The sequence below is a fragment of the Branchiostoma lanceolatum genome, chromosome 2 (genome assembly GCF_035083965.1).
Source record: "Branchiostoma lanceolatum isolate klBraLanc5 chromosome 2, klBraLanc5.hap2, whole genome shotgun sequence".
NCBI lineage: Eukaryota > Metazoa > Chordata > Leptocardii > Amphioxiformes > Branchiostomatidae > Branchiostoma > Branchiostoma lanceolatum.
In genome coordinates, this window is record NC_089723.1 from 22,464,640 (window position 1) to 22,479,618 (window position 14,979).

The 14,979-nt window shown below is 41.2% G+C and overlaps 1 protein-coding gene across 1 annotated transcript; it reads right to left on the reverse strand.

Annotated features, from left to right (window-relative positions):
• Nucleotides 1-1,482: 1,482 nt before the first annotated feature.
• On the reverse strand, nucleotides 1,483-14,955 carry LOC136427976 (ubiquitin carboxyl-terminal hydrolase 30-like). Its single transcript, XM_066417214.1, has 16 exons — nucleotides 14,890-14,955; nucleotides 12,940-13,077; nucleotides 12,549-12,607; nucleotides 11,665-11,779; nucleotides 11,052-11,149; nucleotides 10,468-10,518; nucleotides 9,574-9,621; nucleotides 8,760-8,820; nucleotides 8,325-8,416; nucleotides 7,929-7,988; nucleotides 7,276-7,359; nucleotides 6,724-6,795; nucleotides 4,633-4,844; nucleotides 3,795-3,938; nucleotides 3,313-3,502; nucleotides 1,483-2,933 (listed from the first exon to the last, which is right to left on the reverse strand). Exons 2-16 carry the CDS (start codon nucleotides 13,043-13,045, stop codon nucleotides 2,886-2,888), a joined length of 1,440 nt encoding a protein of 479 aa, XP_066273311.1. The 5' UTR covers nucleotides 13,046-13,077; nucleotides 14,890-14,955; the 3' UTR covers nucleotides 1,483-2,885.
• Nucleotides 14,956-14,979: the final 24 nt, after the last annotated feature.

Here is a 14,979-nt window from a genome sequence, read left to right on the forward strand (position 1 = left end):
CGGCATCGTCACGGATGATATTACACAGGCCAGCCTCTGTCTGTGAGGTGATGACATGTTATAAGAACACACTTGACGAGCGGCGGCCAACTTCTGTCGGTTTGTTTACATCTGGGGCTTTTAACGCGAATGTGAACTTCTGCTCTTGTGCGCTGCTAGACAAAAGCAGGGCCAAGTTACGTCTGTTTAGAGTAATCCATTCACATCATAGGGAGGGGTGGATGAAAACAAAAGTACCATATTCTTTAAGAAATAAAAAATTTCATCACATTCTATCGTTAACGTGCCACTCATATACTAATACTCAATTTATCGTTTGTTTCACTTTTCATTTCAATTTTCATCGGACATGTTATGGCATTTTGCTACACAACAATACACCCCCTACACAGTTCCGATTTGGTTTCGACCAGGACGTCTGTCAACCCTTGTCGCTTTTACAGGTTTGTCCAGGTGCAGATTTAAGCTTTCTGCTGAAGAATTGTTGGCTTTTACTGACGTAGAACTTTTTACGATCAACCATGCGCAACACTGCAGGTTGTAACAGGCATTGTTTTTACAAAAAAAGGGAAACGTTTTTAACAATTAGTTAATTGTCTCAATATTAGGAAAAACCAAACTGTTGACTAGGGTCGATCGAAAGTTATGAGAAATTAAAAATCTAAAGTTTTTAATTCTAAGTTTTGTAGGTCTGTAAAACCTAAAGCGATGTCAGGGTAGAACCAACGTAAATAGCGATATTTCGTCTACGGCTCTTTTCGCTTGATGACTTTGGAGTTGAAAGGTCTACTCGTCTCAGTTGACGCCACCAGGATGTGTTCACGTGATGTTTGGTAATCTCCAAGCAGATCTATAGGTTGCATAAAGACCGTATCAAACTGGCAGAGGAAGTACGTTTTGCAACCCAAGATTGCATTACAAGCTCCTTCTTCCAGTTGGATACGGTCTTTGCAATCTATTGGGTCTGGTTGGAGACTAATGTTTGGATGACACAGCGCAGTATTTATTATTTTGTCTTGACCAGATTTAAAGTTGAGTCTGTTGCCCTTGACCATAGAACGCACAAATCGGCAGAAAGGCAGTAGCGTTGTTAAAAGCTGTCCAGTGACTCATAGTACTATAGCTAGTGAGGATGCTCCTACAGTGCTTGGTGGCAACGTGTTCCAGTCTACGACAATTATATTAAAAACGGATTTGTGAAAACCTCAAATAGGGTTGATAACTCTGGTACTTGATGAAGGCATGATTTTTTCTTGTTTTGCTGGCTCTAGATACTAAGCATTCGGTACCTTTAACAGCTAATACTATAGGTCATTTTGTACATCATCCATAATCTGGACATTTTTCTTCTGACTTCGAATGGCATCCACTGTAGGTCAGTTTTCATTTTGGTAACACTAGCACTGTCCAATGCTTCTTATTCGCCCTACTCCTGTAAGGTGATGTCTATGTTGATTTACAAAAAAAAATGAGATACAACTATTGTATGGCTGTTCCCTCTTTATTGTATCTCTTCATTTATAATTTCAAACTTCATTGTAAAGCTTTATTTGTTACAAAACTCACAATTTGTACAACGAAATGTCACTTGGTTCAAACACAATGTTAAGACATCACAGCCACTATGGAAAGTGATAGCTTTTTTGCAGCAACCACACTTAAGGTTATGTTGGTTCGGTTATATGGATGACATCCTCTGGGGACCCCAAAACTGATGCCAGCCTGTGCACACAAAAAAAAGTTTGGCAAAAAAAAAATTATGAAATCTACATGGTCAGGAAGGATGAACAAAACTTAACACACAGAGTACGGTATACCAAATAATAGATTGTTACTTTCCTTGTACGATTAACAGTATGGCCGAAAACTTGATGTGTACACGATTGTCATCCATATAATCAAATCAATATGACCTAACGAAAACAGAGATTCAGTCCTCAGATGGACAGCACAGTTTGGCACAGATAGCACAAATGTTCCACAAAACCATGATATGTCATGATGCAATAATACTGACACTATCTGATATGTCCGATAGCTGTATCCATAACTACACAATATATTCATAATCCACAGACAGTATGGAATGCATACATAAGTCGATATACTTGTAATGCAAACATACATACATACAGAAAATTCTTAAGATTTACTGTTATCCAGAACATGTGTATACTTAACTCTTCCCAAATAGAATGTTCTTCGAATTCTTGCATGTACTGTCATGATGACTTCCAGACCAAAAACAAACATTTTTTTTGCCGAATAATCAAAACGAAAACACATTCTCAATTGATTAGCTACCCTGCAATAACACTTGGGACTCTACTCATCTTAATCTTACCACTATTAAGCGGACAACATATTTTCAACTCTAGACTTCTGTGTCTTTCTCTAATAAGCTGAAATATGCTGCAACAATACCTTAACATAAGTTCTTCATTGCACTGTGCCCCCTTCAGCAATAAATAGGCAACATGCAGACTGCAGATTCTTTTGCAGGAAAGAAAACAAAGCAACACAGACATTATTCTGTATACAGTATGCTTCTAAACTTGGCCTAAGTGTTGCCCATTTCAAATCAACAAATGAAGCATGCAAATGGTGTACTTTTCTTTTTCATACACGAGTGAAATACTCATCATATATATATTTGCGATTTTCACTCTCATACTGACATTATAATCTTCAAAATGCCCAACATAATATTGTACATTACTTCTCCAACAACTTCACTTGTATTTCGTGCACAAATCTATTGCAATGACATTTTGAAACCTACCCTGTTCATGTTTGTATCATCAAAGTTGTCTTACCCTGTGCAATTTCACTTTCGTAATCTAAATATAGCCAAGGGTAATGCTGATACCGCCGGTCCCTTGTAACTACCTCGCAGACACCGTTCGCACTTTCTCATAGAAGAGCAGGTACACCTGTAAAAGAATTGAATAGTCAGCTCCTGTATTTCTGTCAACATTCCATCATTACTATGTTTAGACAGAGAGAGTAAAGGAAGTTGACCTAAGAGGGGGAATCTGAATCTATATAGCCGGTAGGCCTGCCATTAGGCGTAACACACCAGCTTTGCAGGCACGCAGTGCGGCAGCAGCTGGTCATATTACACCGAACGGTCTGTTTCACCTAGTCTGGCGGGATCAACTGACACTGAACTAGCCTTATGTAGCCGAGGAATGTATACACGTACAGGCTGTTCAAAAACTCGTCTCTGAACATGTTTTCGACAAGGCATTTTTTAAAACACTTGGACGCGTTTCTGAAAATGCATATAAAGTGGGCACCCTTTGTACATACCTCTGCACCCAGCACTTCCTGTAGCAGCACTCTCCTCACCATCATGTCCGATGTCTTGATCCACTTCTCACTGAAAACCCCATGCTCGCCCTCCGGAGCGCGTCTGTAGCACACAAAGTGCCCGGAGAACACCTCGCCCAGGTGCACGATCACCGCCACTAGTCTGTACACAGAGGTGTGGACAGGCTTTCTGCAGAAATAAACAGGACATTATTTTCATTTTATTCAGACACATAAATATTTAACAAGCATTGGACAAGAAGTGCTTTTATGAATCCTCAACGGCTTTTGCGGAAACCTCGTCACCACAAACTTCATGTGAGTGTGAAAATGCTTGTTCCCTTGTTTCAACCACAATCTTAAAACCATCCTGACCATTCCAATTTAATTTCTCTCTACCATTAAATTAAATCCCTGCTAACTTAAAGGCATTTACAGTAAAAGATGAGCTTAGTTTTAAGATTTTTTAGACTTTGACTCACCTGAAAGGAGTGCTTTTGAAGACAGACTCCTTTGCTGGGCTGAAGGGACTGATCATGGCCATGCTGGGGTAACAGGACAGGCGGGACGGGGAGAACAGGGGGGTGGAGGGGAACACGGGGGAACTCAGGCAGCTGCTCACAGGGCTGGGGGGAGAGGAACAGAAGGAAATAGAATGTTATATTTGTGGTCAGTACTGAATAGTAGTTACATGAACCTAAACTTGTGTTCAGGTCAGGATTCAGGTTCAGAGATTCAGGTTCAGGTCTGGACTTAGAAGTCCGAACCTGTGATGGTAACATCATTACGAAAGTCATTCAGCACCAGGGCCAGTAGTGGACATTAAAAACAACTTTCACTAAAAGCATTAAACATTGGAGACGACAGTGTCAGTGTGGAGGTCATTCTGAACCAAGGACAGGCATGGCATATCAATATGAATGTCATTCAGCACCAAGGACAAGAAAAACAAAGTCAGTGTGAATATCTTTTAGACTAGGGACAACAGTATGAGTGTGAAGGTCATTCAGTACCAAGGACAGCAGTGTTATTGTAAATGCTATTCAGCACCAAGGACAGGTACAACAGTGTCTGTGGGAATGTCATTTAGCACAGCGAACAGAGACAACAGTGTGAATCAGTTTAAATGTGATTCAGCCAATCATTTTCAAACCACGGGATTACAAACTGCTTTTCTAACACAATCCAATGGGAAAAAAAACACTCATGTCACAAAGGCAACATGAAAAACAATATAATGTTACAACCATATCTATACTGTAGTATGAGTGAAATTCAAATGCTGAATTCCTCACACAAACCAGGTTCATGTATGTTTACCTCTGTGGCATGGACTCCCCACGATGCAGGATCCCATTTGGCACTCTCCCGTTCCTGACCCCCCCTGCTTTCCCCCCAAGCAGCCCAGCTTTGTATCTGAAGGCTGCCATGTCCAGGTACTCCGGGAACAACACCTGGTCCTTCCTCTTGGTGGGGCTTCCATTGTCCAACCACACGGTTCTCTGGATGTGGACACACATGCACTGAGGCAACTGGAAGAGAAGGAGATGCATATCAGGGTTTTTTCTAGAAAAAAAATTGTATGGGGGTGCAAGGGAGTGGAGCAACGGAGCTGGGGTATGTCATGGATTTTCCCCCTTTCCACAGTGTGGAATTTTAGAGAATATTAGGGTAAAATGGGGGTATTCTGAGGATTCTTGAAGAGGTAAATTATTGTCAGGGGGTTCACAGTAAGCGGTTGAAAAAGCATAAGCAAGGTTGAGAGAAGAATCCAAGGAGACTTATCTTACTATCAGGAACTGGGACAATGGTGTCAGAGTGAATATCAGTCAGCACCAAGGACAGGATTAACATTGTTGGTGTGAATATCATTCAGCACCAATGACAGTGACAATGTGGTCAGAGTCAATATCAGTCAGCACCAAGGACAGGGACAACAGTGTCAGATTGTATATCAGTCAGCACCAAGAACAAGGACAACAGTGTCAATAGGAATGTCATTCAGCACCAAGGACATGGACAACAGCAGAATGGGAATGTTATTCAGCACCAAGGACATGGACAATGGTGTCAGAGTGAATATTAGGCAGCACCAAGGACATGGACAACAGCAGGGCTCGAAGTTAACTATGTCCCGATGTCCCGGGGCCACCAAAATTTGACCCGGGACAACTCACAAATCAATTTGGGACACATTTGGGACAATCAGGGCTCCTGCATGCACCTGATTTGGTTGCACACACAGTCTGGAAATCTCCCTTGAGAAACTGTAGACTGGTGTACATATCACTTTTGTCAGCTCCACTGACAGGGGGTCAGCAAAGGGATGGTCACACCTCATTAACTTGATTAAGGTTGGCCCTGCAAGATTTGGTTTGGCCACATGCTAAATCCCTGTCTGCAAATTTATCGAAAATCTCTCATTGTCTGAAAGTTGTTCAGGTAAAAATAACAGTTTCCAAAGATGGAAAAAAAAGGGAAATTTATATTGATTTTGGTGGTATTGATGCACATTATAATTGGTGCCATATCAATTAGATTGGAGGCTAACAGCAATGTGACAGTGAACAAGGAGGCTTTTATGAAGAAAATGGCAGAATGGAAATCAAACATTTTTTAGGATTTGTTCTACCACTCCAAGAACCACCACATCAATGAAGTCCTTAAACTCTGCAGAATAATGCTTTTATCTTTTATCACCTATCAAAATCCATTATTTCAGGTTGTTAACATTATTTCAGGTTGTAAACGTCGTTAAAACTTGTGTTTACTACTGACTGTATATAATTTTGCATGTATTATACTAGTAGTATTTTTCAAATCTTATGCAATATGTCTGCTTTTCTAACATATGTCATGGCTTGGGTTCAGGTCAAGACTTGAGTATAGGTCCGAACCTGAACATGAACTTCTGGAACCGAATCCGGACCCCCCATTAAGTTCACATCTTTGGTCTTGGTTGGGACACTTCGGGACACTTTCGGGACAGTTGAAATCCACTTTCGGGACAATGTTGGGACAGTAGGGGAAAAAGTTAATTTCGAGGCCTGAACAGGGTCGGAGTGAATATTAGTCACCACCAAGGACAGGCACAACAGTGTCAGAGTGAATATCAGTCACCACCAAGGACAGGCACAACAGTGTCAGAGTGAATATCTGTCAGCACCAAGGACAAGGACAACAATGTCAGTATGAATAGCATTCAGCACCAAGGACAGTGACAAGGGAGTACCAGTTATTCTCTGATTTACAAATACATGGATTTACAAGTACAAAACATGGAAGAAAAAGTACTCTACACTTAACCTAAACCCAAAAAAATTGCATTTTCACATATCTTCGTGACAAGTAAAAGCACACAGGTATGATTAATACAATGCAGATTGTATCCTAAATGTTAGCAGAGCTCACCTTCCCCAGTGTGAGCTGCTTGATGAAAGCAGTCCTGGCTGTGGCTCCTTCTTCCTCCCATGGACAGGAGGCCTGCAGACACACGTTACACAGGGATGAAAACTCACTCTTATCATTAAGCCTACAGTGTCAAATCCTAACAACTACAATGTGAACTGCCTGTCTGTGTGTGTAAGTACATGGGAAAGTGCCTAGATGTTATGAATCCTGCCAAAGACTGCCCAGAGTACTTTATAGTCCTTTGTGGGGTAGTTGTAAGAATGGTTGTAAATATTTCCAGACAATTGTTGGGCCATTAAGCTATTATGTAATATGAAGTCAGGTAAGTTACAGCAGGGTAATTTAAAAGTGGGATTGTAAATCAACATACAAATGTACATATATATTATCAATTCATATATCAATACAGCAAGTTGTACTAGTTGTACCTTTACATGCACCAGTGGTTAGGGGAATCTGACAATTCAAAATCTGTGATATTTCTGCCACATGTTGTTGCCTTAAGCTACTTAAAACCATGTGCTGCAAATTCAAAATGGTCACCATGGTTACCTTCTGGCAGTTTTCACACTCCACGTTCTGCACCGTCTCTGACATCACAAACTGCTGGAGGAGACCTTCCAGGGTGTGGGGGCCCTGTAGAGGGTATAAAGCAAAAATTAACACTAAACTGTAAGGTTTGAAGTAAAGCCAAGTCACACATTCAGGGCCTTCCAATGTGCATGAGTTTGCTCCTAACCACTCCCCAACCAAGGTGGGCGCTGGGTTGGGAGTAGCCTGGAGTCAATCCTATTCTAGCTCCAGTTCACTCATCTGATCACAACCAGGCAGAATATGACTTTCCCGACTTTGACTCTTCAAAATTCATAGTTGACTGGCTCAGGACAAAGCCTAGTAGGTAACCTCGCTAACCAAGAGAGACCATGATCGTCTATGCATGACAGAGGTTTAACCAAGGACTCAGCTGAACTGCCAAGCAGGGACACTCCAAGATTTATGCCAAAAGGGAAACTATACAACATCTCCAGTATTGGTATACCATGACATTATGTAAATTTGAATCACACAAACTGGTTTGGTCATAGCGGGGATTTTGCGCAAAAATCTGTAAAGAATAGAACACGTCCCCACGACATCCCCCGGACCCCAACCCGTGTAACAGAGCCCAGCGTTTCACAAGTATTGACGTGATATACTTTACATACCAGTTCATCAGCAGGGAGACTGAGTGACAGGCTGTCAAAGTGATCATACTTCACTGGACACTGAAGGGAAAAGAACATGAAATGAAGTTTGAATCATGTAAGTACACCTGCAAGCTTACATGTACACACATGAATTCACCTCAATTTTCACGAATTTCCATTTATTAATTTGCATTTTTTTGTGCCTGTTGTTGAAATTTCATCAATTCCAGAACCTGTGAATTCAAATTTACTGATCGAATCAAACCTTTGCGGATTTTCATGGAGGTTACCATTTATTTTCCCAATGATTGTCCAATCTAGTCTTAAACTCATTAACAGTTTTATCTTCCACCACAAGCTGTGGTAAGAAGTTCAGACACAGATCTGACATCCATGTATGAGAGAGAGCCCTACCTTGTGCCAGCACTGTTTACATCTCAGCTGACTGGCCAGCAGACCCTTGAAGGGATGGTCCTGTCCAGAGTAGGTCAGAGGGGGCAGGAAGCCTGCAGAAATATAATGGTTGATATCTTGATTATGATAGCTACCGTTGACTGTTATAGCTTACTAACTTGCTTACCCGGTATGTCCAGTCCAGATTTTCAGTCTCGAGTTGTAATGGCTGCTCATGGGTCTCCGTCCTTTATTGCTGTTATTGATTACACTATACTCTCCCCTCTAGTTGGGAGGGCGAGTATAGAAGCCCTGGTAAACTAACTATGATAACACCCCAGCTTCTGTTGTGCAACAATGTTGCCATGCGCAAATATAGTACTCTAACAAAATCAATACTTTTTGTAAGCCAAGAGAATGATGGTAAAATAAATGATCTGTTTTATAAATGTTTACCATTTGCCCTGTTGACAGCAGGGTCCCTTTTCCCTCCTCCTGCACAGAATTTCTCCTCCAGCTGCAAATAATAAAAATGTGTTACTTGCCTTTGGTCAAGAAATACCTCAAAATACTTTTTAAAGTAAAGTTGCCTAGTGTGAAACCTATGTGAAAAGTTAGGTTGCCCATTAGTCTTTCAAGTTGCACCAGTTCTAAGGATACAACGTCTAGTCAGGAACAGCGGGAATCAAACCTGTGACCTCTCAATATCATGTCCGCTACCCTAACCACTTGACAATTCTACCTGTAGGCCACTCAAGGCCATTCAACACCACATAGTGAGTGGTAGTGCACAAAAATCTCACTCAACTCATACATACAGTACATAGATTTCAACAGAATTTGTGCCAAAGACATGACCACAGTAGGGAGTTTGGCATCTTCCCCCGGATATTCTCTTAATTCCTAGCCCAGCAAGACACTATTTCCTGCGTTTTGAGGGATACATCTTAAGTGAGTAAATTTTTCCCTTTGTCACAGCCTCATTCTAAAGCCAAATATCAAAATTTATGAAGGGTCACAAGGTTCGCCCTGGAAAAAGCACCCTTTAATATACCGGTTGAAACGCAGCATAGGCAGGTAGCATAGGGGGTCCAAATCACAGCAAAGGGGGCTATGCTCAGACTATGCTAGTGAGAACACTGAATGCAGATATATATGGGAATACAAGTACTGTATGTTGCATCCTCATACAATCTTTCTGACATCAACGATTTGGGCCAATAAGATTATGTAAAACTCGCTAACAAACACTTAAAGGTTATCTTCCTACCTGCAGCAGTCCAATGTTGAACAGGGACACCACGGAGGGAGGAGCTGTCTGTGTTAGGAGACAAAAATAACTCTCATCTTCTTCAATTATTAGAAGTAGATATCAAGACGTCTTGACCTTTCATATGAAACATCTGCTTACATAATTCTGCAAGGTCACAATCATATTTACCGTCCTGAAAAAATGTGTCTAAAGATGTCTTTGATGCAACATTAATGCACACAAGTGCACTCCTGTATCTATAAACTGTGCATACCTGGGGGAGCTGCACTAGAGATCTCTCATTACAAATACACCTTATCCAAGTGGCATATTTATGTAACCCGATTATTCTTGATGGAGGTTAATGCGATAAAGTGCCCTCAATATAATATTATAATACAATACAATACAATACAATAATGTACAGCCAACCAAGTCCAAATGTAAAACTTTGAAAAGATACTAATAGGAACTTTGTATACATGTACATATGGCACCTCTCCGGTCATTCTGTGCACTGCTGCCCCCTGTTCCCTATGTCCATAATTACATCAATGCTTGCATTTGTAATACTAAGGGATGCAGATTGGCTTGTCAGTTGGGAAAGTGGAGTAAGACTAATAAAGCCAGGATCACACTGCAGGAAAGTAGATTGCCCAATGCTCTGAAGGATATTTTTGCCACAAGTTCTGAAGACAGCTGGCGTCCTCTCGATCATTGCACAAAATTTAGAGTTCATCTGAAGTTCACCGGGCACCGAGCCCTGCCCAATGTGACATTGATTTTTAGGTGAAATACATGCTCAGCTAGCTGGCAATTTTGAAGTTTGGCGACCTTCTGGCAATCAAAAGATTTGTGGAAAGTCAACAACAGCGTGTATTAACAAAAAGGCATGACCATGTATATTCTTACCTTTTCTTCATCCAGTGTTGATGTGAGCACCTGGAATAACTCATGAGCATCCTGCAAGGGGGAAAAACAACTGACTCAGCTTTCATTTCACAATGTCAGATTTTCACCTGACTTTAACTCCTGCCCTTCCATCATGTTCGTCATCATCAACATTAACTTTTATCATCAATTTCTGTAATACGTTTCAATACGTTTGCACAGAGCAAGTCACGTGCAGAGTTCCAACGACATTAAGTAGGACCACAGTAGGATGTCCGGCATCTACCTCCAGAAAATGTTAAAAATCATAACTCAATAAGACACTATTTTCTGTATTTTGAGGAATGAATTTTGCTCAGTTTTCCTTTGTCACAGCCGCATTCTATAGAGACAAATATGAACTTTTTATAATATTTATGAAGGGTCACAAGGTTCTCCTCGGAAAGAACCACCCCTATAGCCTGGTTGAAACACAGCTGGTTGAAACACAGCTGGTTGAAACACAGCTGGTTGAAACACAGCTGGTTGAAACACAGACTATGCTGGTGAGAACACTGACATTGCATTGGGTTACCGAATGAGGGGAATTTCTAGACAAACCGTACCTGTTCCTCTGATGAGATGACCCATCTCCTAGCCCTCAGGGCCTCCAGAACCTCTACTGGGCTGAACGGGTCGGGGACTATGGCTTGGTTGGTCAACACTGTCCATACACAAAACAAAATACATAAATTTCCCATAAAAAGATATTCAAGTAACAACAAACATATGGCATATTTTAGTCTATTCTGTGCACTGCTGCCCCCTGCTCCCTCTGTTCATAATAACATCAAGGCCATGCTAAGGGGGGTAGATTAGCATGTACGTTGGGAAAGTTAACTAACTTTTTAAAGTTTTTTCTAGTCTTTAAAAAGACTGAATACAGTGTGCATAGAAAATTTCTTGGATCGCTTTTGTTTGTTTGTGTGTGTGTGTATGTGATCACTAACCTCAGCCGCTGTGCTCTTTTTAACCTATAATTCATCAGCACATTGCTGGTTGTGTATATTAGGCAAAAAGTATTTGTATGAAAGCAGATTTAATTCATTGTGGTGTGTGTATGTGTGTGTGTTTGTATGTGTGTGTGTGTGTGTGTTTGTGTGTGTGTGTGTGTGTGTGTGTGTGTTTGTATAAAGTACAAATTATGTTTGTGTTTGAATAGGGTTAAAGGTGACTGACCTTTCATGACCCTGACCATTGTATATGCCAGGTAAGAGGTGTAGTTCTCATCACTGATGTGAGCGTCGATAAAGTCTCCCAGCCACTGGACAAAGGAGGGGCAGGCAGCCAGGCTCTAGGGGGAGAGAGAGGGGTACAACATACTACTGTTAGTGTTACATTCAGACAACAACTGTTGATTTATACGTTGGAAATGCCACCTATATTTGATGAGCTTTTGGAATGCATTTCACTTTCTTCACTATTTACAGGTATTCTAGTAACTTATCAGATCACTCTGCAGCATATTCCATCCCAAAACCGATTCACTCAAGCCCTGGTTACAGTCATACATGTAGCTGAACATGGCCTCCTGACCTTCCCCCAACCATGGTTGGCAGTGATTCGGAAGCTAGGTTAGCTGATGTTTGGCGCGGTTGGCTGGCTTCCAGCTGTGCCAGCCAAATGATTTGAAAATGTGAATGGGAGGTCTGGAATGGGTTGGCTGGTGGTTGGCAGGGTAGCCTGGATACCTGAGTCCTTCCGCGTGATGCCAGACGATAACCCCTTTTAGCTGGGGAAGACCTAGTAGGGGATATAGTTGGCAGTCCCTGTCTCTCTTGGCAGCCAATCTCTAAAAGTCTAATATCTATCTTGCAAGAGATAATTAGGGACTGTGTACTAACTGTGGTGGCAGGGCAGTTTGCTTCCCCGGCCAAAGGATTATCAACTGTAGTGCAGTGCGGTGGTCTGGTACACAGGCTTGGTCAGGGTGTGCTACTACTACACAGTAACACATTGTAAGGTCACCGTCATTAGTATCATACTTGTCACACTCACAGAGAAAGGTGTGCTATCTAAGACGTATTCTTAAATGCATATCAAAGGTGTATGTCTTCACTCACCTGCAGCACCACATTCATGAAGCAGGTGTTCCCCAGGTTCAGTAGTCCGGGAGGCAGGTCTGCTCAAACAGGGTCAGAAAACATAACTTTCAATTCATTTTAGAAGCTTAATGTGTGCCTATCCTATATATGCTTTCCTGTCACAAAATGAATAGCAGCAATGTTAGGAAGCTCTTGACAAAATGATAATGCAAGGATAGTTTATTGTCCTTATATACAAGAACAATTCAAACTGAGCTTTTTTCCTCTCATCACTGTGTACTTATTTTAGCACTAGAATATGTTAGAAAGTTATTTTACATTTAGCATATAGCCCTAGAAGTATAGTAGAAAATATCAATTGCTGTATTTTGCGACATTAGGACTGCATTTTCACCTACTCAGACCTTACCTCTCTTGCGTCTCCTGCCCTTGTTTTCAGGTCCCCAGAGTACGTACACCCCGGCTATCACGGCTGCCGCCGAACCTCCCAGCATGCACCACTGCTGTGGGTCCATGTTATTCCTCCTTACACGCTCAGATCATTCTTCTGTATTAAACAAAGGTCATGATCAAATGTACATGTCAGCCAATGTTAGCAGTAAAATGGCCATGGGGGAAGTGGCTTCTGCCTGTAACCTCCATAAAAATGAATCCACCTGGTGAATGAATCCAGTGGGTTTGAGAGATTTTTTAGTGCAGCACCCACCATGCCTGGCGGTATGCACCATAGACTGATATAGACACATTTGAACAGCAGTGCATTAAACTGGGCACATTGGGTTGGAGATCTGTTTAGACATATCTTTTCAGAGAGACATCTTTTCAGGGTGGCGGAATTTTGTACCCTGGTGGAATTATGTTATATAACATACACTGTTTTAGATTAAACATTTGCAACAAAAGAAGGGAGTTAGATACAGAAAACGTACATACAACCGTGACAGATAAACTTCAGAAACTTGAGTTAACTAATGTACGCATTTTTTTCCTTTAGCATCAGACACAAGCTTTTCAATAGTACAATATATATTTGATACAACTTGCCTGTTAAATAATGGACAAAGTAATTTTATAATGTTTGACTAAAATCTTATGGTGCCAACTATATATTGTACCCTTTTCAGGCCTTTTCAGGCCTAACCAATACAAAGTGAGCTAGCAGGGTTAAAGAGACACTATACATCATAATATCTGGAGTGATATGACCTTCAGCGGCAGCCTATACGTTAAGTTATAAACCTTCTTGTCCTATATAGATGTAGAGGTTGCCAGCCTATAATACACTGCACATCTTCAATCACCCAGGACCGTTCCTACACAAATCTATCACAGCTCATGCACCAAGCCATGATGATTACAGTGCTGACTTAATAGCTGAGGGAGCTTTACAAGAGGCCAAGCAGTCCATGGGGGATTGAGTGATGTAGAGACTGAATTCAGTACATCTGTAGCATTTCACAGCCATGGTACATGCAGTAATATCATTGAATGATACAAAGCAGACTTCCCATGATGATACAATATCATGTCACATCAGTGCTTAAGTTATACCAAGGAGGTTATAACCTCCATGGTTATACCAATTTTGAAACTATCAAAATATAATCTACACAATTCTGTCCTTTATATGCTTGATGGAGATCTAACGGTTATGATATGTGCTGTCCTTTGCTATACTTATGAAATGACCACTGTTGAAGATTTAAGACTTTAGGACTTTAGGTCATTAATGTAACTGTTAAATACTATGAGGGAAAAGGGCACATTTGATTTTTTTATTTGAGTTCCAGATAATTTGATTAAATTTAATTTGAGGGCAAATGGCTACCGAAATTTACAACCTTAGCATTTAAAGAAATCACAGATGTAAAGCAGTTTAAGACACAGGCACAGCATATAATTTGGTTGAGGGTCTTTCTCTTAGGATACCTGCATGGAGGAATACATGACGTCATACAACAACAAAGCCAGCCAGAACTAACATGCTGACTTGGCAAAATTCTTTACTTCTTCTCTCGCCAACAAATGCTTCATTGGAACCCCATTTCTTCTGCTCGTAAAATCCTAGGCATCACAGATACGGCTGTGGGTTCAACTCAGCCCTAGAGCCTGTCTTAAATATTGTTGTGTTCAGCCAAGTGCGGCGTTTCTTCCCCCGTGAAGCCATGTTTGAACAGACGTCATCTATCTACATCATTCCTTTATCCCGCTAGAAAAAACCTATCTATACCGCTACCACAGTCGCCCGGAAGGTTTTAGATACACATTCCAAAGCTGCAAGGCTCCTTTTGTTTCAGTCATACAGTTTGGTCGATAAATATGGCTATGGTAAGCCGAGAAAACCGATTAACAACCTCACCTCTAAAGCTGCTTCTCACCACAACATCACCTCGCGCATTGCTTATTGTTGCGGAACATTCCATTTGCCAGACAGGGGAACTACGATATA

Excerpts from the sequence above, each read along its gene's own strand:
- LOC136427976 (XM_066417214.1), bottom strand. The coding sequence starts at position 13,045 with ATGGACCCACAGCAGTGGTGCATGCTGGGAGGTTCGGCGGCAGCCGTG. Across the intron at positions 11,150-11,664 it reads AATGGTCAGGGTCATGAAAG|TGTTGACCAACCAAGCCATA; the intron begins GTCAGTCACCTT and ends GTGTATGGACAG. Across the intron at positions 7,989-8,324 it reads GTAAACAGTGCTGGCACAAG|TGTCCAGTGAAGTATGATCA; the intron begins GTAGGGCTCTCT and ends TTTTCCCTTCAG.